This window comes from Anticarsia gemmatalis, chromosome 6 (genome assembly GCF_050436995.1).
Source record: "Anticarsia gemmatalis isolate Benzon Research Colony breed Stoneville strain chromosome 6, ilAntGemm2 primary, whole genome shotgun sequence".
Taxonomy (NCBI): Eukaryota; Metazoa; Arthropoda; class Insecta; order Lepidoptera; family Erebidae; genus Anticarsia; species Anticarsia gemmatalis.
Window position 1 is genome coordinate 4,711,290 of NC_134750.1, and position 21,233 is coordinate 4,732,522.

General features: G+C 35.4%; 1 protein-coding gene across 1 annotated transcript; it reads right to left on the bottom strand.

The window, feature by feature from the left end:
* Positions 1–684: 684 nt before the first annotated feature.
* On the bottom strand, positions 685–19,952 carry lovit (loss of visual transmission). The gene is made up of 9 exons (XM_076115379.1): positions 19,465–19,952; positions 17,735–17,997; positions 16,580–16,819; positions 12,545–12,646; positions 11,673–11,911; positions 7,814–8,017; positions 7,231–7,361; positions 4,278–4,452; positions 685–2,079 (listed from the first exon to the last, which is right to left on the bottom strand). Exons 1-9 carry the CDS (start codon positions 19,668–19,670, stop codon positions 1,861–1,863), a joined length of 1,779 nt encoding a protein of 592 aa, XP_075971494.1. The 5' UTR covers positions 19,671–19,952; the 3' UTR covers positions 685–1,860.
* Positions 19,953–21,233: the final 1,281 nt, after the last annotated feature.

Below are 21,233 nucleotides of genomic sequence, written 5' to 3' on the forward strand. Positions count from 1 at the left end.
AATTTATTCTATCGTGTCGCCATTGGACTCTCAAACCTATTAATAAATAATTCTCGTCAACTATTTCAAGTGAACTCATCCATTATATTTACATTATCCATTTTAATTCCATTAACAGCAATTATTCAGGAGTTTGAATTTAATGACTGCTATAGTAGATAGCAAATTAAATGGTAAGTAAGCAGGTGGTGGAATAAAATAAAGATTTATGATTGTTTTTTACATTAGATATATAAAGAAGTTTGTATTAATCGTAGCAAGTCTCTTTGATCTCTGATCGACCCCTATGGAAAAAAGCCATGATTTTATGTATCTATAGATGTATTATAATTAAAAAATATATTTTCAGGCTTCTATTTTTTATTAGGAGTATTCTTAACCTTCCTTCCGTGGATAATATCTGCCAAATAATGTATCTCTGGTACAAAAATGATTAGTAATCTGATAAATTCAAATGAACAGATCATGTAAGCGCTACAATTTACCCTGGTTTGTAGTAAGAGCTTCGTCCAAATTTTTTCGAACATTTCGAATCGGAATTTGTCCACGGGCGACTGTAATAAGGCAACAGGATACAAATAAAAACTGCACCTGAAAATAATCTATGAGCTACAACAATCAGACACCATTAAAATATATCTTGAATACAGTTCGGCGTGATAATAAAACAAGACGTTTTTGATAAATATTATTAATTTATTTAACAGTAAATATACTCTGTTTATACAACACTGAACAATACGCATATTATCACAAACATCGAGATCTAACTTTTAGTCTTGGCATTTGTCGTCGTTATATCCACACTTAGTCTAACTTACGGCTAGTCTAGACGTCATTTATATTAATTAGCAATTAACATTATAGTCTGTTTCACAATGGAATGTAATTTGGAGTTAACAGATGGCGCTAGTTGAGCTTGAGGTACTTAGTAGCGTTTAATTACTCATTGTTTCAATTTGGGTACTTGACAACAGTCAAATCAGCTACTCTTTATAAATTTTGAAAAAACGTAGTTTAGTATACGTTGTAGTAGCGTCACAGTATCGTAGTTTCTTTGGGATCAAATAAGTGCCTAATAAAATGTTTCAGTGTGTAAGATTTACACCTGTATTTATCTATTGCAGATGATTAAGGTGGCTTCAGGTAGAATAAGTGCACTTTTATTTACGAAAAAAATTACATGGCCAGTTCACTTTAGACGAACGAACTTTTACAGTACGTTTAATAATTTATCGTTAACGCGGTCAAGTACCCAATTTCTAATATCGAATTCCTACAAAATAAATTGTATTACTACAGTTTAACTACTTGCCAGTTTCAAAATCACACCGTTACTACCGCGAGTATATAACGTAACATCTTTGGCACATTTTTACAACATTATTTTAATAGCGAATACACGTAGTACTTATATTATAAACTTTACACATTAATACACATACATAAAACTTAAATAAACAATTAATTTTGAGTATTTGAAAGATTTACATAGATTTGGTGAGTACAGATCTTTTAATTTTATTCGAGTGACCAAAGCTTAGCTTACAATTTAATAAGATCGGCATACATTTTAATTCTGTTTAGGCATTTTTATATTATTTAATTACATCTCGCTTTCTTCTTTAATTACCATCGAATAACCAATATCAACAGTAGCGCGAATTTCTTTTCAGTTAGTATTATCGACTAGCGAGCGACATTTAAAATACTCAACGTAAATAGTTCCTACAACATCCGCTAGGGGCGCTGATCAATGTCTGACAAAATCTGTCAATAGCTTTCCGGTTGTCGATAACTTACCGGTTATTGATTTATATTATAATTTTTTAAATGTTTTAACAAGAAGCTAAACACAGCCTACAACTCAAGATATGTGATTTTGGTAGCTGTAAGCGCAGCGCAGGCGGCGAGCGTGGCAGCAACTGCAACGACTGCTGCAGTAGAGCCGACTGCTTTCACTGCCAGGCCCATGATGAACGACACGAGCAGCTGAGCGACGAAAACACAACTGCTAACGACTGCGACGTCTGTGCCTATGCCGCGAGCTTCACCGCAGCCACCGCCGCCGCTGTCCCACTGAAAAATATTAGAAATGACTTAATATAAAAAAGTCTTAAAGCAATAGATTTTTGTTGTTAATAATGAAGATATAGAATAGATATTTTACAAAACTGCATGTGTACTTAGAATTTTTAATGAGCAACCTAAAAGTTTTCTGATAATATAAATTCTAAATCTTGATCACAACTTCTTTCCTATTTTTGAATATTTGTCGCATAAATTGCATGCAGCAAGATTATAATAGTAAAATCAACATACTTAAACTATGTACCTATTGTATAGCAGATACTATTCTTCATACTCAACAGTTCATCACAACACATCAGATATAAGATTAAATCTTATCCAAATACTAAAATGTTCCTCATTAAACATCAAAAGATAATATTGATTCTCACTTGAATCTTACAATGACCTTGTAAAGCATCCGCAGGAGAGGGTGATTCTAATAATAGTCCCGAGCCACATATGAGCCTCTAAAATTATGCACAGCGAAAATGGGAGCAAGGCCATTAGATTTTTTCTCTCTGGGAAAAATTCTGGAGCGAATTTCCAATGGATACAGTCCCGAAAGCTTTTAGCGATGCATCTTTTATCATTCCCAGCTGCAATTAACAATCGTTTAATCAATTACAGGGCTGTAGTTTTGTTTGAACGTCTATGAACAACGAACATCAAAGGATTAAACGTTGCGATAATTACACTGCTATTAGTAGCCCGTTTCAATTGTATTTCTTGGAGATTTATTTGAGTAAAAGGGCGTTGTAAAATGGCGTTTTTATTGGTACTATTTTCGATTCAACTCATATACAAGAATTTAAGCATAATATCTGAGCGTAAGACCCTTCCCGTCTTTCCGTCGAAAATTAACATTGAGTATTTTTTATTTTTCTTTTTCCATCCCAAGATTATTATTTACATTCAGTAGGTACCTACTTAAATATCAACGTTTTACAAAAGTAATACTGTCGTCAATCAACACACTTTTGATATATCATTTTAAAGATTTTCTTACGCATTGATCAAACTTTAAATTAAAACATTTGACTTTTATAACTGTGCTGCTTTTGTAGCTGTACGAGTATTGTGTGGGGTATCCTCCAGAAATAATTTATAGGGAAGACGTGTTCAACATACGTTCACCGAACCTTAGTTTGTAGTTAACTTCCACCTTGTACCACTAACCTGGAGTCACCGCCAACGATCGAGGAATGGAAATGAAGCTTAAACAGGTAACTGCATCATGTAAATACGTATAAAGATGCAAGTGAACAAACTAACGACCGTAGTGGTTAATGCTACACTGCTTGAATGGAAACATTACGTAATATAGATGAGAAATTACCTATTTTATGATGATGATTTGTTAAAACTACTAAATTACTATAATATTCTTGATAATTCCGACAACTTAGTAGATAGCCTTGGCATGCACCATTTATCTAGTAATTTTGTTTTTTTACCAAAATAGTGTAGCTCTCTGTATCAAACAGTTGTATAAGCCTGCGGGTCACTAATGTTCTAAATTCTGAATGATGCATTCCAGTGTCTCTGCTCAGTTTTTGGACTAATCATACATATGTATCTTCAGGAGTTTCTTGCCAGCTTTTCTCATTGGCCCTACCTTCCGAACTGGCGGTAAATTCACTCTGTATCATTTACTAGCTATCAATATCTACAAGCGCTAGCAATATCCATATCCATACTAATATTATAAATGCGAAAGTAACTCTGTCTGTCTGTCTGTCTGTCTGCTACTCAATCACGCCTAAACTACTGAACCAATTTGCATGAAATTTGGTATGGAGATATTTTGATACCCGGGAAAGGACATAGGCTACTTTTTACCCCGGGAAAATGACGCATTTCCCGGGAAAATTCTGGTGGCGAACGAAGTCGCGAATAATCAATATTTTAATGACATTAAATTAACAAAATTCCGTTGTCATGGCAACTGTTTTAATGGCGGATATGCCTTAGCGCAACTTCGTTATATTATGAGATATAAATAATTTTGAGAATATTTCTCGTGAAAAAATTTTATATCATCACGCTACGACCAATAGGAGCAGAGTAACAGTAAAAAGTGTTACAAAAACGTGGAAAATTCTGACCCATTCTCTCTTATGTGACGCAAGCAAAGTTGCGCGGGTCAGCTAGTTATATAAAAGTGCCAGCATTTGACCTAAATGAATAAATGATTTGATTTTTACCATGCCGGTAGCGTGGTAATGTGCGACGAGTAGATACGGCATGGTGAAGAGTGTGGAGTACATGACGCCGGCGGTCCAACTGCACAGCAGGACTGCAGCCGGCGCCCGTATAGCGCACAGAGCCATCATCCCGCAGCTGTACGTGCAAAGCCCACCCACGTACACTCGCTTAGCTCTGAAATATACAACATATTGTTTTACAATCATGTTTTAAAAAAATTATTAAAATATATTTATTACTAATATTAACACACACATAAAATCAAGTCTTTTTGTCATAGGTGTAGGCAAAGACCAAAGAGCGCCACTGTGTAGGATCCTTACAAACTTCTGTTGCCTTATTCACATCCATACATCTTGTAATTCACGACCGGTTACGACTACTACGCAACTAACCTTTTTTCAAAACATTACCGATATGATCTGTGTAATAATGTTTTATTTATAGCGGTATGCGGTGCTTGATTAGCAGGTCTTTAAACAGGAAGGGAGGGTTAAGCATTAATCCACCACGCCAACCAATTCAACCACATTTTTCTTTCAAAGAATCATGTCGGCAACATGTTTTTGAAATAAATCCGCCGGCATCAAGGCGCTGTATCATCAGATTGGCGGGTGTGTATCTGTAGAAACTCTTTTACAGGTTGTGGCTTTACCTTACCTATATGGCTATACCTTAGAAAAGTATGAGATCCTACGTTTGACTTTACATTAATTGTTATAACATTTTTTTATGCAATCGAAGAATAACTATAACAAATCGCTTCGTTCTTCATAAAGAATTTCCCGATACTGAGTGCTGACATTCGATCGTACCTTTAACTAGATTAAACACACAATAGTAGAATGCTATTTGTTAAAAGCTGGCTGTGTTTATGGAGCCTGTAAATTTCAACTACATTTGGGTGAATATTTCAGCGTCTGTTTATCTTTGTTTGCCATTCGCGTATAGACTATAGCCACTGTAATAGTTCGTAATGATTTCATTAATGAACCACCTTTAATTCGATCGCATTTTATCATTTTGTATTGTAATTTTGGCTAAAAGAAATCGTATTTTCTACTAAATAGAAAACCTTTTAAATTACTAACTATACCTACAAGTAAAAAAATAGACATAGGAATATTATTGCATTATCCAATGACATAAAACGCCACCAAGATCATTCAAGCTATATAACGCTAATACTTCCTAGTTCAAACATAGCTCCGATCACTGCAATATAGGTAGTGTCAATAAACTTTTAACAGACTTCTTTCACGGTACATTGACCTTAGATTATGACACGAATATAAAACTAGAATATCCCCAATTCCTCGCATCATTGACGATAAACTCAATTTTATCACGAGGAAGAGTTTCTAGACGAGCTAAGCTTGTAACGCTATTGATTTTTAAATCAGCGCGAAGCCGACAAAGTGTCAGCCAGGAAACGGCGGAAAGTCAAGGATCCGCTGATCTCATTACTATAGGAGATATTGTTTACTCGTCTGAGCTGTCAAGTTGAAGGGTACACGTTGATAACGGCGTTGTATGAATGATTGTCTTATACGTGAGATAATCTTACTACCTTCCAACTTATAAGGTACAAGATAAACATTTCCGAATTAGAAGGATTAGGTACATGAACTGACTGTGAATTATATTGTTTTGTAAAGAATATAAGATGCATCAGTGTGTCCCTTCTGTTCAGGCAATATTTAATTATAGATTCCTACACTCTACATACACATATACAGCCACAAAATGTTATTACCCACTCACTCGTGCGACCTTTTAAGCAATCAAGTAATTCAATCTACAAACATAGGTGTAAATGAAGGTTCCAAGTTAATACAATTATTATTTCCGAATTGCTATCAGAATTTGTAAACTGTTTGAAATTTCCTTAAAACATTAAAAGCTTAAACTCATTACAGGGCTTTGAAAATTGCTGCGAAACTTTGTACTGGGTCCCGTGAAATGTTTACACATTCACTCGCTACTGTCTACTTTGTATGAAACTGACTCGTGATTTGAGTTATTATGATAATAATACATTCGTACAATTTTTTGTGGAAGCGCGTTTTGAAGCGTTAAGGAATAAAAAATTAGATTGTGGATAGACGAGCTTGACTCCTACTAGCCAGTATAAATATAGACCGCCGGAGACAGGCTACAGTGGAAAGCTATGGGGTAGACGTAGACCTATTCCCAGCAGAGGCACTATATAAAGTTATGATAAAAAGGAAAAGAAATTCCCCTAACTAGGTATATCGAAAGTTAAAATTATTTGTAAAATATAACTTGTGATGTCGGTGTTTATTTGTGTACATGTTTTGTATGACTCAGTGTTCGCGGGATAATCCCTCACACACCTAGCTAAAGAACCACTTGTAAACTGTCAGTTTATATCAGTTGGCAAATGACAACATCAACAATTTATCTCGCTTGATTTCCGGTAAATATACGCTCATAAACTATTTGTATTTCCCCAGTTTTGAAGAGATATTTTAAAACCACTTTAGGTGACACACATACAGTGACCGTGTAAATTCATATGCAAAAACATCTCTATCTGTCTCTCTCTTCCATGCTATAAGTCCTATATGGTAGTGGAGTCAGCATCCGTAATCTTCCTCTCCGTTTCGCTCTATCCTAGACATTGTCTTTGAAAACCTCACCCTCACTCATGTCTTTTTGCATTACAATTTCGTATCTTGTTTTGGGCCGTCTTCTGGATCATCCGCTGATTTTTATAAACTAAAGTATCATTACACCTACCAAACCTTCAGGTATATACATCATTCTATTAATTTGTTTTCTTTCAATGTAATACGTAGTAGGAAAATCAGTTGCGAAAGCCTCAATACTACTTCGCCTATCTCGCAAGCCGGACCACTGCAAAGATAACTTCTACAACAAGTGTATTTAGAAGCCGATCATTATGAAAACTACAAATGAAGAGCTTACCCGAGTATTTTGATAAGTTTCTCAATAATAGTGGAGTAACAAGCACACGATAGTGAGTACATCGCCATGCCCCAACATCCAAAGCGCACGCCCGCTTCATAGTCCATACGACGCTCACTACCTACCGGCGCCTGAAATTATACGCATAGCAATTATTACCTAAGATTTGCTAATTTAATTTAGAAGGCAAATTACGCGTTAGAATTGTAAAAAGCTTACATTTAAATAACACAGAATTATGAAGTTACGGACAAAAAATGTTTCGGGATTATTTAATTTGCATTTTTCGACTGAAGCTTGTATTAAAAAAAAGGCAACAAAGTCGTAGGTTATACGAGTGGCTTAGACGCCACCGCTGTATATTTATTTGATCTAGCCATCAATACGTTAAAATATAAACAACACACATTCACATTAAAATCTTATAGCAAGCTATCGTCTAGACCAGTATCAGTTTAAATTCATAATAAATATCGATATTTATTTATCTACACATTTAACAAACCATAGCATTTAGCAAAATTACAGAAAAATTACTTCAATAAAGCATAACTAAATTACTGTTATATAAAAAGATACTGACCGCCGGATCTCCACCGAAGACAGCTTCGCCGACGAAATCAGTAAAGTAAAGTGAGTAGCAGACATGTGCCATCCAACAGAACAAGTTGGTGAGACACACCACGCGGAGAGAGCTCGGCATCATCACGATGGACTTCAAGTAGTGGGTCAACGACAGCCCTGACCCGCCGTGACCAGCCTCTAGTACGGGCAGACCCTCCTCGTTCTGAAAGTGGAAGATTCCCTTTATACTTTCATGTTGAATGATTACTAGAATTATATGGTATGAGGATTGGGCAAACGAGCTTAGTTTGTTTGAATTTTGATTGCTGAATGCTATAGTTTCAATAACTTAAATACTGTTTTTTTTTAATCTTTCAAATCTGTTAGTTATTCTGAGTTAACCGTTCAATTATCGTATTTTACACGCAAAAAACTCATTATATACAGGGTGTCCCAAAACTCAACGATAATCCGAGACAGGATGAAAGGCCAAGTCATACCGGTTCTAGGAAAAAAAAAAAATCCATATTACTTAGTTCAGCAATAATAGACATTTTTCAAAAAAGTTAAAATTCCACACCCTTGGTCGCATTTTCAAGTCCTGTGATCACCAATGTCACAATTTCGCTGCGTTTTTTTTTATTTCGTGATCTTTATTAAATATGCTATTAATCGTAAAACAAATTAATGCACAAAACATTGATAATTTTCTAAAAAAAGTTAAGTTTTAGTGAGTCATGGTTCACAAAAATATCGTTAGTTAACTTTGACGCTTCATATTAGAAAAAAAATGTACTACACTACCCTTGGCAAGTTATTTCAAAAGTTGGCGCATTTAATCAAGATTACAAAATGGTGCAACACTTGCCACTTTTCTTGCCAATAAAAATGTTATTTTTATTTGAACGAAGCATGTCCTCACAGATGGATCGGACGCAGTGGTTGAATTTTATGGCCTCATCGCTCCCCCGATCTAAACCCAGAGATATTTTTGACTGGGAATGCATAAAAGAGAAAGTCTATTCGAAATAAATACAAAATCTGTCAGATCTTCGCCAGAAAATTGACACAGCGTCAGAAGAAATAATACCAAGGAATTTTGCACAACTGGTGAAAAGGTCTTTTTTAAGGCGTTGCAGAGCGTGTATTCGTGCCAGAGGAAAACAATTCGGAATTACTTTAGTTTATGGAGAAAAATTAAATAAGAACCATGGGTCGTTCAAAATTTTATTTAATTATTAATACCTATTATGTTTATTACATTAAATATTGGTTATGGACTAACTCAATTACCTCTTTACTAAAAATAATTGCTTTCCTCTGGCACGAATACAGGCTCTGCAACGCCTTAAAAAAGACCTTTTCACCAGTTGTGCAAAATTCCTTGGTATTATTTCTTCTGACGCTGTGTCAATTTTCTGGCGAAGATGTGACAGATTTTGTATTTATTTCGAATAGACTTTCTCTTTTATGCATTCCCAGTCAAAAATATCTCTGGGTTTAGATCGGGGGAGCGATGAGGCCATAAAATTCAACCACTGCGTCCGATCCATCTGTGAGGACATGCTTCGTTCAAATAAAAATAACATTTTTATTGGCAAGAAAAGTGGCAAGTGTTGCACCATTTTGTAATCTTGATTAAATGCGCCAACTTTTGAAATAACTTGCCAAGGGTAGTGTAGTACATTTTTTTTCTAATATGAAGCGTCAAAATTAACTAACGATATTTTTGTGAACCATGACTCACTAAAACTTAACTTTTTTTAGAAAATTATCAATGTTTTGTGCATTAATTTGTTTTACGATTAATAGCATATTTAATAAAGATCACGAAAAAAAAAAAACGCAGCGAAATTGTGACATTGGTGATCACAGGACTTGAAAATGCGACCAAGGGTGTGGAATTTTAACTTTTTTGAAAAATTTCTATTATTGCTGAACTAAGTGATATGGAATTTCTTTTTTATTTTTCCTAGAACCGGTATGACTTGGCCTTTCATCCTGTCTCGGATTATCGTTGAGTTTTGGGACACCCTGTATAATAAGTAGTTGCATGATTATTCTAACAGAAAATGTCCTACAACGGTATCCTTAATGAGTAACTTTAGTTATGGTGAGAATTTCTTATAATTTGAGCGATCTTTTAAATTTGTATGAATTGTCCTAAAATAAATTATCTCGTTCACAATATTGAACGGGTAATTAATTAGGTACAGCTACCGTTGAAACAAACATTGTTTATTAAATTACAGCCAGTACAACCACTATGGCTTCATTCAATCAACCAGAAAATAAATAATTGGCCAAGCGGATGTCGGGTCGCACAACGTGTGGAATTTCATAGAAATTAAACTACAAACTCTACGAGCATTTAGTTTTAGCAAATGTATTAATTGAAAATGTTGTTGACTCGTTATTTTTAGCACTACATCAATATTGACTGCCTCCGTGGTGCAGTGGTTTATGTCGCCACGCCGATACCATTGCGTCGGGAGGTCGTGGGCGCGATCCCCACACGAAACAATTATTTGTGCGATCCACAAATCATTGTTTCGGGTCTGGTTGTGCTTTGTATCCGTTGTTTGTATGTTTTTAAAGTCCCCGCGACATAAGAGCTATTCTAATGCGGGAATTGTTGTTTTAAATAAAAAATAAAAAACAACTAAAACATCCAATTATAGTTTTAAAATCCTGAGAGTTGGCAAATATGGTCTTACAACATATGCAGTACTAAATCAGTACCAAAATGTAGGTTAGGTTCGAACTGAGGCCACAACAGCCTAGGGCTTAAGACAGGAAGGAAATCAATTTTTTTTAGGCTCTTTAATTACACGTAGAATCGTTTGGTTCTCAGTGTGCAAGATACTTTTTCATAATTTGGTAAATTAATGAAAAATCCTTTGAAAATATCTACTAAGTGAATTTAACGTCAAGATGTTTTTTCTCAGTAAAATATCAATGTCAACCCTGTCCGTAAAATGCTGAGGTTCCAAAATACACACAATTAAGCAGAAATGTATACGGAATTTACGAGTAATTAATTTACTGAATCCAGATAAGGAGTCATCATTTTTTAAACTAAATTGGTCAACGTTTTTAATTTAGATCATATTTATGTTGATGAAGTGAAATCAAGAGACAGATTATGGTCGTAAAAATCTCTACATTGTTTTCTACAAATATTTTTATGTTTGTTTTGTGACTTGACTACTATTGTGTTAATGGAATGAAAAACAAATTTCAATATAAAATTAGCAGTCGCATTGAATCAATTCTGCTCACGTCTATTTAAATCATCTGGACCACCCACACCCTACAATGGAGCAACTACAAATTGTCTCCATTACTTACCTCCTAGTCCTACCTAAACGTACGCTCACTCGTTACGTGATCACTGGTTAAGCAAACTTTAGAGCCAGCATTGTATAGATAGCTGACCACTTATTGGTATTCAACCTTTACGATTATTTATTTCAGTGCCCTCTGAAGCAGTAATAGGCTCGCGTCGTGCTTCAGAGGCCTCAATAAAAGTCAATCCTGGTTGTATGTTTTAAGATAACACTAGTTAAGATTAAAATATGCGGCAATATTATATACTAGAGGCCGCCCACGACTTCCGTCCCTTTCCGTGTAAATACCGATCCCTCTGGAACTCAAGGATAAAAAGTAGCCTATGTGTTATTCTGGGTCTGCGGATACCTATATCCAAAATTTCATCGTAATCGGTTCAGTAGTATTTGCGTGAAAGAGTAACAAACATCCATACATACATACATTCTCACAAACTTTCGCATTTTTAATATTAGTAAAAATCATAATATTAGTAAGAATGTCAAAGGCCTTTGAGAACTCTAAAACTAGGTTCAATAATTTCGTACCTCAGGTTGATTCACAGAGCCGTACATAACATTATCCTTCTTCAGATTCTTGTCAGCACCGTCCTCATCAAAGCTCTCCTGTATTCGTTCCGTCTGCGCTTGTTTTCTGAACTCCTCCTGTTCAGTCAGCTCCCCGAGAGGAATCTCCTTGAAGCTGGTGATCGTGGCTGATACACACACTATGAATATCACTGTGATGAGGGAAAATACTGCTCGAACGTGGCCGCCGAAGAAATCACCTGTAAAGGAGTAATCGTACATAAGAATGTAGGTTATAGACTTGTGGTTTGTCGGCTATTACTTCCAAAGTAAATAAATCTCATTTAGGTATAATCAAATCTTGGCTGCAGTATAAAGCCGCTTGACACCCAAATTTGGGACTTCTCCATGTCCATTATGCGCTCTAGTTTTATGCGACAGTAAAAAGAAGTCTGCATGTCACTTACCACATGGTCATCTATTTAAGATGAACTCATGTAATTATAATCTGAGGATTCAAAAACAGTTCTTTGATCTCTACCTACCCCTATTGGAACAAAGCGTGTTTTAATGTATTTATTTATTGATTTCATAATAATATATAAATGGACTTAAGGCATTCAAGACCTTAGGCATGCTACCTTAAAGTGGTGCAGAATTAAAACGAAGTAGTTGTAGTCAATATTATGCATGATTCAGGAACATTAATTTCCTACAATATTGTATAAACTAGCTCTTATATAATATATCACAAAAAGCTGACTCGTTCCTACGCCACAAATTATTTCATCCAACATCATTTAAGCCGAAGTAATCCCGTGTACAAGTCGTCGGCACGGTCCGCGTAATCCTTGGCGGTCAGTAAACGAAATAAGTACGCAAATCACATTTACCTAATTTGGTGTCGTCCCAGTTAATACCGCCGAGGGCGTATCCCATAAAACCGCCGAGCCCAGCCATCACCGTGAATGTACTTAGGCCTTTTGCATGATCCTCTGTACAAAAATAAAACATTTTATTAGGAGAATGTTATATTATTGAGGCGCCCGTAGCCAGTTGCGCTCATCGGTCGGTAAACGATCTGTGGGTTAAGCAAACCTTGGCGTGGTCACTTCATAGATGGGTGACCGCATAGTGGTATTTGAACAGGGCGTCTCCGCGCTTCGGAGGGCACGCAAAAAGTCGGTCCCGGTTGTTTTCAATAAGATAACAGTCGTTAAGCCACGTCAAAGGCCTTTGGGCGGCTTGAACAACTTTGACACTAGGTTGACCACTAACCATACGACAACAAGAAGAAGAATGTTATTCTAATTACATGAGACTGAGATTGTAAATAGCGTAAACGTAGTCTGTCATAGACCACTGCCTAGACCTATGAGTATAACAGTCGTTATATTATGTATACGTGTTTGTGTGACAAGTTCTATGTATGTGAATGAAGCAAAATAAGTTTTTAAGTTTCGTAGCAAATGTCGTTCTTCGGTCTCTATGTCCTCTGCGAGAAAAAGGCTTGACTTTTAAATCGTTCTTCGAGTGAACGTCTGCAAAACAAATAACGACTAACAACTGTTTATTTTTAAATAAAATATTAACTGAATACTTTGATAACTCATAGAAGTGCTTGAGAACAAATATTTTAGTCCTATGCCCGGTTTCATTACTTCTGATTACTTAATCATTATAAATTATCATTGGTTAGCTTATCAGACGGAATTATGACTGTTATATTGTAACATTTGTAACATTTTTTATTGCTATATAGCCTATGGCCTTCCTCGATAAATGGGCTATCTAACGCTGAAAGAATTTTCAAATCGGACCAGTAGTTCCTGAGATTAGCGCGTTCAAACAAACAAACAAACTCTTCAGCTCTATAATATTAGTAAAGATTTATAATATTAGTATAGATTTGCTGTTATTTTATTTATTGGATAGTTAATCCGACACTTATAGTGGAGTAAATGCGAAACTGACCCTTAGTTTCACAAATAAAATGCTTTTCATCAATTTTATTTGCTTAGCATCTTTTCATTCTCTATTTCTATATTTGTAGTATAGTTGTCTGATATAACTCACTGGTTTTATTATTAGTTTGTGAATGAATCGACATTGTACAAACAGAACTAAGATTGCTATCATAAAGATTAGATCGACAGATTACATTATAATATCGCATCCGTTCTCATTTCGGAACAAAACACGAATATGTATGGAAAAGCATTTATAGAGTACAGATTTTCATCTTTTAATAGATAATACCTACTACAACACAGCCACACAGTCTTAGGGCAATTATTACTTATTTAGGGAAAACGAACAGCTACGCAGTTTTTTGATTTGATTTTGATTTTAACTACAGTTCAACAACTTAGTAAAGACCCTTGGTCTACACAATTTCTCTAGATTATAATAAACATCTATGTGTAATATGTGTATGTCCGAAATAAAATAGCTTTGTCAAACAGGCCACCGTCAGCTGTATAAGCATGGAAAGTACTGATGAGTTAGGTTAGAATGAATTTGATCTGATCATTGATTTGATCGTGAATTTTATATACCTTCGTAAGGCGAGAAACTTGCTTACAAGGCTCTCTAGTAAATTGATGGCTATAGGTCTGGTTGCGATAGGCAACAACTGTGATAATATCGATTCTTCCTTGACACAAAGTCTAAAGTACCTACAATATAAAAACACTCCTAGATCGCTCTTTGATCTAATAGAAGCCATAAATATACAACCTTTTCCACGATTGTCAAGGAATGCCGAGCGAAAACAACTCTGGGTTTTTTATTAAGGAAATATAAGGAATCATCATGACATTCATTTTCAAGTTTTTGTTTAGATAGCTCTAGCAATAATTGTTATTAAAGTACATTTTTAATTAAAATGTCTCATCTTTTGTCATAGCACATGCATCGCAAGTTCAAATAATTTGATATAATACCTAAGCGATTAACAAACACCGTATATTTACGACTTCGGGGTAACGTATATACAATTCATGCATCAGACACTTTCTGAGAAGAGATATAAAAACGTCACGTCCTTCACGCTTACCCTGTAATGTACACATATGGAGATTGGATAGTACGTGTGTGTACCGACTGAATACACACACAACGATTTTCCACTTCCCTCACTCAATATTTGACAAACAAATATTTTTTCGGGAGAAACTTCTAAATAGATACTTCAGAATATGTCTCATATGTTTAAAAACGAATTAACAAAACTGTGTACAAAAAATTACGACTAACAAAGAAAGCTAATGTCTCCGTCAATATTTGTAGAAGTAGCGACGTCTTAGCGTGATACAGTGGCTGTATATCATTTTATTCAGGTTGGACATTTAATATTGACTTAGAACGAGCGCGTGCTTTTTACAATTATTTGTTTAATGCGTACAAATACTAATCCCATGGAACTGTGTCAGGACGCACTTTATTAATTATTTACTTGTTACTGAATTCATTGCTACATATTTTTTTACTGTTAATAACTTGGTAGTATAGTTAATACGCGAATCACTATTTTGAGACATGCAACTATCTGTCCTTGATTTCATGCAAAAATGGAAATAAGATGTTTATCTCTACTATCAAGTTGTAAGACGATAAACCATAACAATAATCAATCATTCTATAGTATTAAGGGCTTTATACTATTTTAAACAGATGCCACTGAGGACAGGAAAACTACTAAAACTATGTTCATATTCTCTTGAATGATATAATCTCTCAAACAATAATTTAAGAATTACCGGTACACTTATTTCATTTAGAGAAATCACTATGTAACAAGACGCCTACCAGCTAATCAATATCTTCAATCTAATGGAAGTGGCAATCAGTGACCTGATTCAACACCCACGGTAACATCTTGTAGGGCTTCGTTTGCCACCTGACACCCGAAACTGATCGCTCAGCTTAAAATGTCCTTCGAGACTCGACGTCGGGACCGCAGCTATAACTAATGCCTCACTCTACTTGTGACGATACGGAATGATCTTCTAAAGGTTAAATCGTTTAACAGGTTTTATTTTCAACATTATAATTGCTTTTAACGATTGTCATAAACGTTTGCGTGACAACTCAAGCACTTCTATGATCTATTTTATAACCAATTCAGTACTGAGCTTGGATTATAAAAAATGCCATAAGAAAGAATGATGCTTTAAAAAACAGGAAATCTAGCCACAAAACGGTAACGATTAAATTATCCGCGCTCATTACACCAATTTACATTCGAATATTCATACGCTAGAACAATCACGTTTCGTTCGAGTGTGAAAACCTGAAAATAAATCTTGGTGCCAAGATAAATCAATCACGAACAGACAGTGAACTGATAAAGAGGCTTGTTTTGTGGTTCATCATTCTCCGTCGACGGAAAACTGAAAGAACCACATACTAAAGTCACATGTCGTGACGTCGACGAGAACAAATATTGAAATGAACACGTTCCGTTACATCAAACTGGGTGAAGGATCCCACCTGTGCCCGAAACTGGCAAATAATATTGCGTAAACAACTAGACTGTTCTAGAGACCCATTATTATGAATGATTGTGAATCACTTCAATACCAGCAACTCTGACTAATTATAAATATCATAACGTCTAGCGATAAACAAAACAGGCTAAGTTTCCCGGTACAAAAATCTAATTTATTATTATCATTCATTAAAGTGTTCTATTTTAAGAAAGATTAAGTTGAGTATTGAAGCGCGTAAATTGTTTGTTTAATTGCGAACGCAAAGATACCTTGTTTAACCACTCGAGGGAGTTGGTTTTCAAGTGTTCGACGTGTTGTTCACCTCTAGAGGGCTCAGAGCCAACGTAAATAAACTAGTTTGAGGAGGTTACTAGGGTGAGCTAAATGGGGCGAGGCAAATGTGGCATACAGCTTTATTGTTTAAATAATACTGACCTGGAACTGTCACATCGAGGAGATAAGCGCGTGCTGGGCTCTGACAAGCGTCAGCGTCGAAGTCCAAGAAGACGGTACCAAGGACTGTGAACAATACGCCCCAGGGGTGGTAGTTGCTGTGTGTGGTGTCCAGCGCTGAACTCCTCGGCCCCAGAGCTGACGGTGTCTCCGTCCTATTGTACGGCAACTCATCACCCAGCGCGTACCCTATTGACTCTCCATTCGGAACGAGGATTAATCCTGTGAACACAAACATGTTTGTCAGTGATTCGAGGAATTGTTTCTTTAATTTATAACTGTATCAAAGGAAACTCTTAAAACAACAATGTTTTATCATGTGTAAGTTTCTTTCAACGAGTCATTATGATTGATATGTTTCTTGGTCAAATAAATAGAATAAATCATTAGGAAAACAATTATTTTTCACTCTATAGATATAGGCACAAATTATTTGCTCATATAGCAATTGCACACAAATCGGTGTCATACAATTGTAATATCCAACTTTACGAACAACGAAAGCCTGCTGGTTCAACCAACTATGCACTAGTAACTACGTTAAAGATCGTATCTACCACAGCGAACACAAACCAATATAAATGCAACTAGTAGTCGCGTGTCTCAAATGGAAAAAATGTTCTATTCCCGTCTTGGACGCCTGTTGCGTTCATCCAACATCTCGCGGGAGAAAATGTCCTTTATTGTTTCATCTCGAGAAAATCAAGGTATTTTGCTATCTAATAAGTGTTTGTTCAGGATTTCGTGACCCAAATAGTAAACACCTTTATTTCAAATTAAATTTAATGCCCGTTTGATCTCGAGGGAAATTGGTCCTTATCAAGGAGAGCAACTCGAATGTTTGTGTCGAGGATTCATTAAATGTCTGTATTTGAGTTACTTAGCAACTAACTAACAAGAACTTTTATTAGATAGCTGACTAATCGTATGATATAAATGAAACGGGAAGTTTTAAAACATTTGTTAGACGTTTTAACTTATTTAGCTTTGAATAGTAAACATATAAATAATTTACACCATCATTACAATGAAATAAAGGCTGAAAAATTACTTTTGACTTATGAATGCATTTGAAATATAAATCTAAATCTAAAAAATATACTCAACTGCAGCTACAATAATCAAACAAGAACTTACCAAGTAGAACTCCCACCGACATGAGCACGATGAAGGGTCTTCTCCTGCCAAACTGTGAGCGACATCTGTCACTCAAGGAACCTAATAGCGGAGTCATGAAGAACCCAATCAGCGGTGAAAGGGCCCACACCAACGTCATTTGTTGATGCGGAACTCCTATTTGCAACAGTGTAGGTGACACGAAGGCAGTCTCCCCGGCGTATGAGAATTCGATGCCCATTACCGCTGCCGAGATTCGCATCAATTCCACGCGACTTTTCCTCCTAAACATAAAAAACTAGCTGACCCGCGCAACTTCGCTTGCGTCACATAAGAGAGAATGAATCAAAATTTTCCCCGTTTTTGTAACATTTTTTACTGCTGCTCTGCTCCTATTGGTCGTAGCGTGATGATATATAGCTATCTAACACTGAAAGAATTTTTTAAATCGGACCAGTAGTTCCTGAGATTGGCGCGTTCAAACAAACAAACAAACAAACTCTTCAGCTTTATAATATTATAGTATATAGTATAGATAAGTTAAAAGACCAATTTCACAGTTTATAGATACTTGTCGGATAAGCTATTCAGTAAATAAAATGACAGCAAATGTATGAAACAAAACTTGAATTGAAACATCCTGGTTCAACATAAGATACTTCTTCAGAAATGGTGGCATCGGGTATTAGTCAAACAATATTTCTTTTCTGAACGATCGCTTGGTTTCTATATGAGTTTTTTCCCAGGATTTTGTAAAGCAAAATGTATTATCATGGGCAGTAATGAGCATTCATTATCAACATATTAGTGTCACATTGCTGAGCACGGGTTTCCTATGAGAATTTATGAAATAAGGTTGGGTTTATAGAAATATTTCGCATCATTTAAATTTTAGAAAGACATGTGTATGACAAGAACTATGGATAGTGAAAGTGAATAAGGCAAGGGAAGTTTGTAAGGATCGAGCCAAGTGGCGTTCCCTAGCTCTGCTTACTGTATGGGACAAGGGCGTGATTTTGTGTATTATTTTTTAGCAATTATAAACAGTATCTGTTCTATATATCTGTTCAATAATTTGGTCATTTGAAAGGAAAATTCATTAAATTATAAATTCATACTAAGCCTAAGTCATTATACAAATTAAATCTATATAAAGTATCTACAAATGTTGATGGTGGATTTTATTCTGCATCGCTATTTTTCCTATAGAACATAATTGGATGTCAACGTGCGAATAATTGCTCAATTTATTTTCCGCATTGTAATCTTTGATACTCTATTGTGTGGTGCACGTGAAAGTTACAACAGAAGGTAAGTGCAGATGTGGCCGGACAAGGAAGGACATGATACTTAGTTGAAATGATTGATATCTCGACAAACCTACTCGTTACAAGGTAACAAAACATCATGGTCGTTTTTTAAGGTAATTTGGCCGTAACTTAAAAACTTAATTATCTTTTTATCCTTTTTCTTCGCATAGGATTTATTTATATAGAAGGGATGGTATATATATTTTATATTACCATAAAGTATTTAAAGAGCAGTCGTATATTGTGATTTAAATTTAGCTGAGAAGACGATGTATGAGTGATTAAGTGCTTCTTTAATTTATGAAATCCAATCAAGATTTAAAGAATTGAACTTAGTTTTATTTGTTGAAACAGTAGCCAAGAGAGCGTCAAGCTAAATATGAAAAAGTATCATATCTTATATAGCAGTTATGTTATTGAAAAATTTTAAGCAAATCTTACCTGAACAAATCACTATATTGACTATCCTGCCATACTCTTTCCGGAGGCTCATCAGAATTAGGTATACCGAACAATGTCTCCGAGACTACATCCCGTACGCCTCGAGGGTGTTGCTCCTTCCACCGTGACACTCGCTCGCGGTACCTGTCCCGGGCACCGTGCAAGCGCCCCGTAAACCCTTGATACTCGTGCAATTTATCCGTCATTGTGTAATTTATAATAGACGTTATTTACACCATGTTTTGAAGATTATTACAGCAAATACAACTCCATCAGACAGTTGATTATCGCACTTGTATTAGATTGAATTTTTTTATCACTTCCGAAAACTACAAAAGCACTAAAGTTAAAAAAACATCTAACAAGCGAAGATAGTAATGTAAAGTTTAGTGGACAGTTAAGAGTTGCGAGGTGCCCCGAGTTGTGGCGGAAGCGGACTGGGCGCGCGCGCCGCCCTCGCGCACACACCGCCCGCCCAACCGCGGCTGACCACTGACCATTGTGTGCTACTGGAAGAGATTCTACTCTCTAACTATTTTTTATTTTAGATACTGATTTGTATTAAAATGTGTATTACTGATTGGTTTTGTCGTTTAAGACTTCAGTCTACTTAGTTAAAGCACTATGAATGTATATTTGGTATACAGGTAAAATATTTTTAAGTGTCTGATATTTGTTAGATAATAAATAAAGTTAGAAAAAGAGAGTTAGAAAATAAATAAATATAATAGAATGAGCCATGCCTGTAATTTTTTTTTTTAAGTTTAATAGTTTTCATAAATACACAAAACAAGGATCTACTCAATTACAGATTAATATTTCGATACACAGTTACTATTTATCTATCCGGTTGTCAAACAAATAAATCTATGAATAGAGAATAGTTTTCGCAGATGGCAAGTTCGATAGGCTATCAGACTATCCACTCAGTTTGAAGCAAATATTACATGAAATCCGACACTTTAATACGGTGTTAAAGCGTTAAAATTCTTGTTGAACATTATTTTTGAATAGATTACACTGAAGGTCAAATCAATGAAACGTGTTCTTATCTCGACGAAAATAGTCACCGCATGATTTTGTCTTAGACTGATATAACTAACGTATAGGCTTATATAATCTCTTACATTTACATAGTTAAAAGTTCAGCGTAGTTTATATAATGCTATTTCTAATCCGATACAGATATGAGCTATTTTTCCTCGTTGCATTCGTTTAATCTTGAGAGGACTCAGATGCATATAACATTTTATATTTTGGTTTTGCAGTATTTTTTAGCTACTTAATCGGCAAAAGCACTACGTCCTTTAATATTATATTGTGTTGTATTATTTTACAAAATAGTCAAATACCTAATACTTTGTTGAAATATAAATGAAAACCGACACAAATTTTAATATTGCGGTTTAGCTTACAAAAACTATTTACTTCAAAATTCTTACATTCCTAACATTTTCATTGTCAAATAACAATATAGTAGGGGAGACTCTCAGTTTAACAAATTTTAACGTATTCCAGTTTGAGAAAACGATTTTAAAGTCACTTCTAACGTTATATTTCTCGGTGCCTCGCCCCGGGGATTACGCTTATTGCGTCCCAGGGAGTTGGCGAGTGATTGTATCCTCCAATACCGTCTTATATAAACAAACTGATTGTCTGTTCGTCTTATTGCTTTTGCCATTTCTTTCTATCTTTGTACTAAAGCTATCAAATTGAGAATAACGCTCACGGATTCAACAGATCAAGCCCAAATGTGATTTCATTGAATA

Coding starts and splice junctions, on each gene's coding strand:
- lovit (XM_076115379.1), bottom strand. CDS start 19,670: ATGACGGATAAATTGCACGAGTATCAAGGGTTTACGGGGCGCTTGCAC. Junction 7,362..7,813: donor TCTTCGGTGGAGATCCGGCG/GTCAGTATCTTT, acceptor GTATAATTTCAG/GCGCCGGTAGGTAGTGAGCG. Junction 2,080..4,277: donor ATTACCACGCTACCGGCATG/GTAAAAATCAAA, acceptor AATATTTTTCAG/TGGGACAGCGGCGGCGGTGG.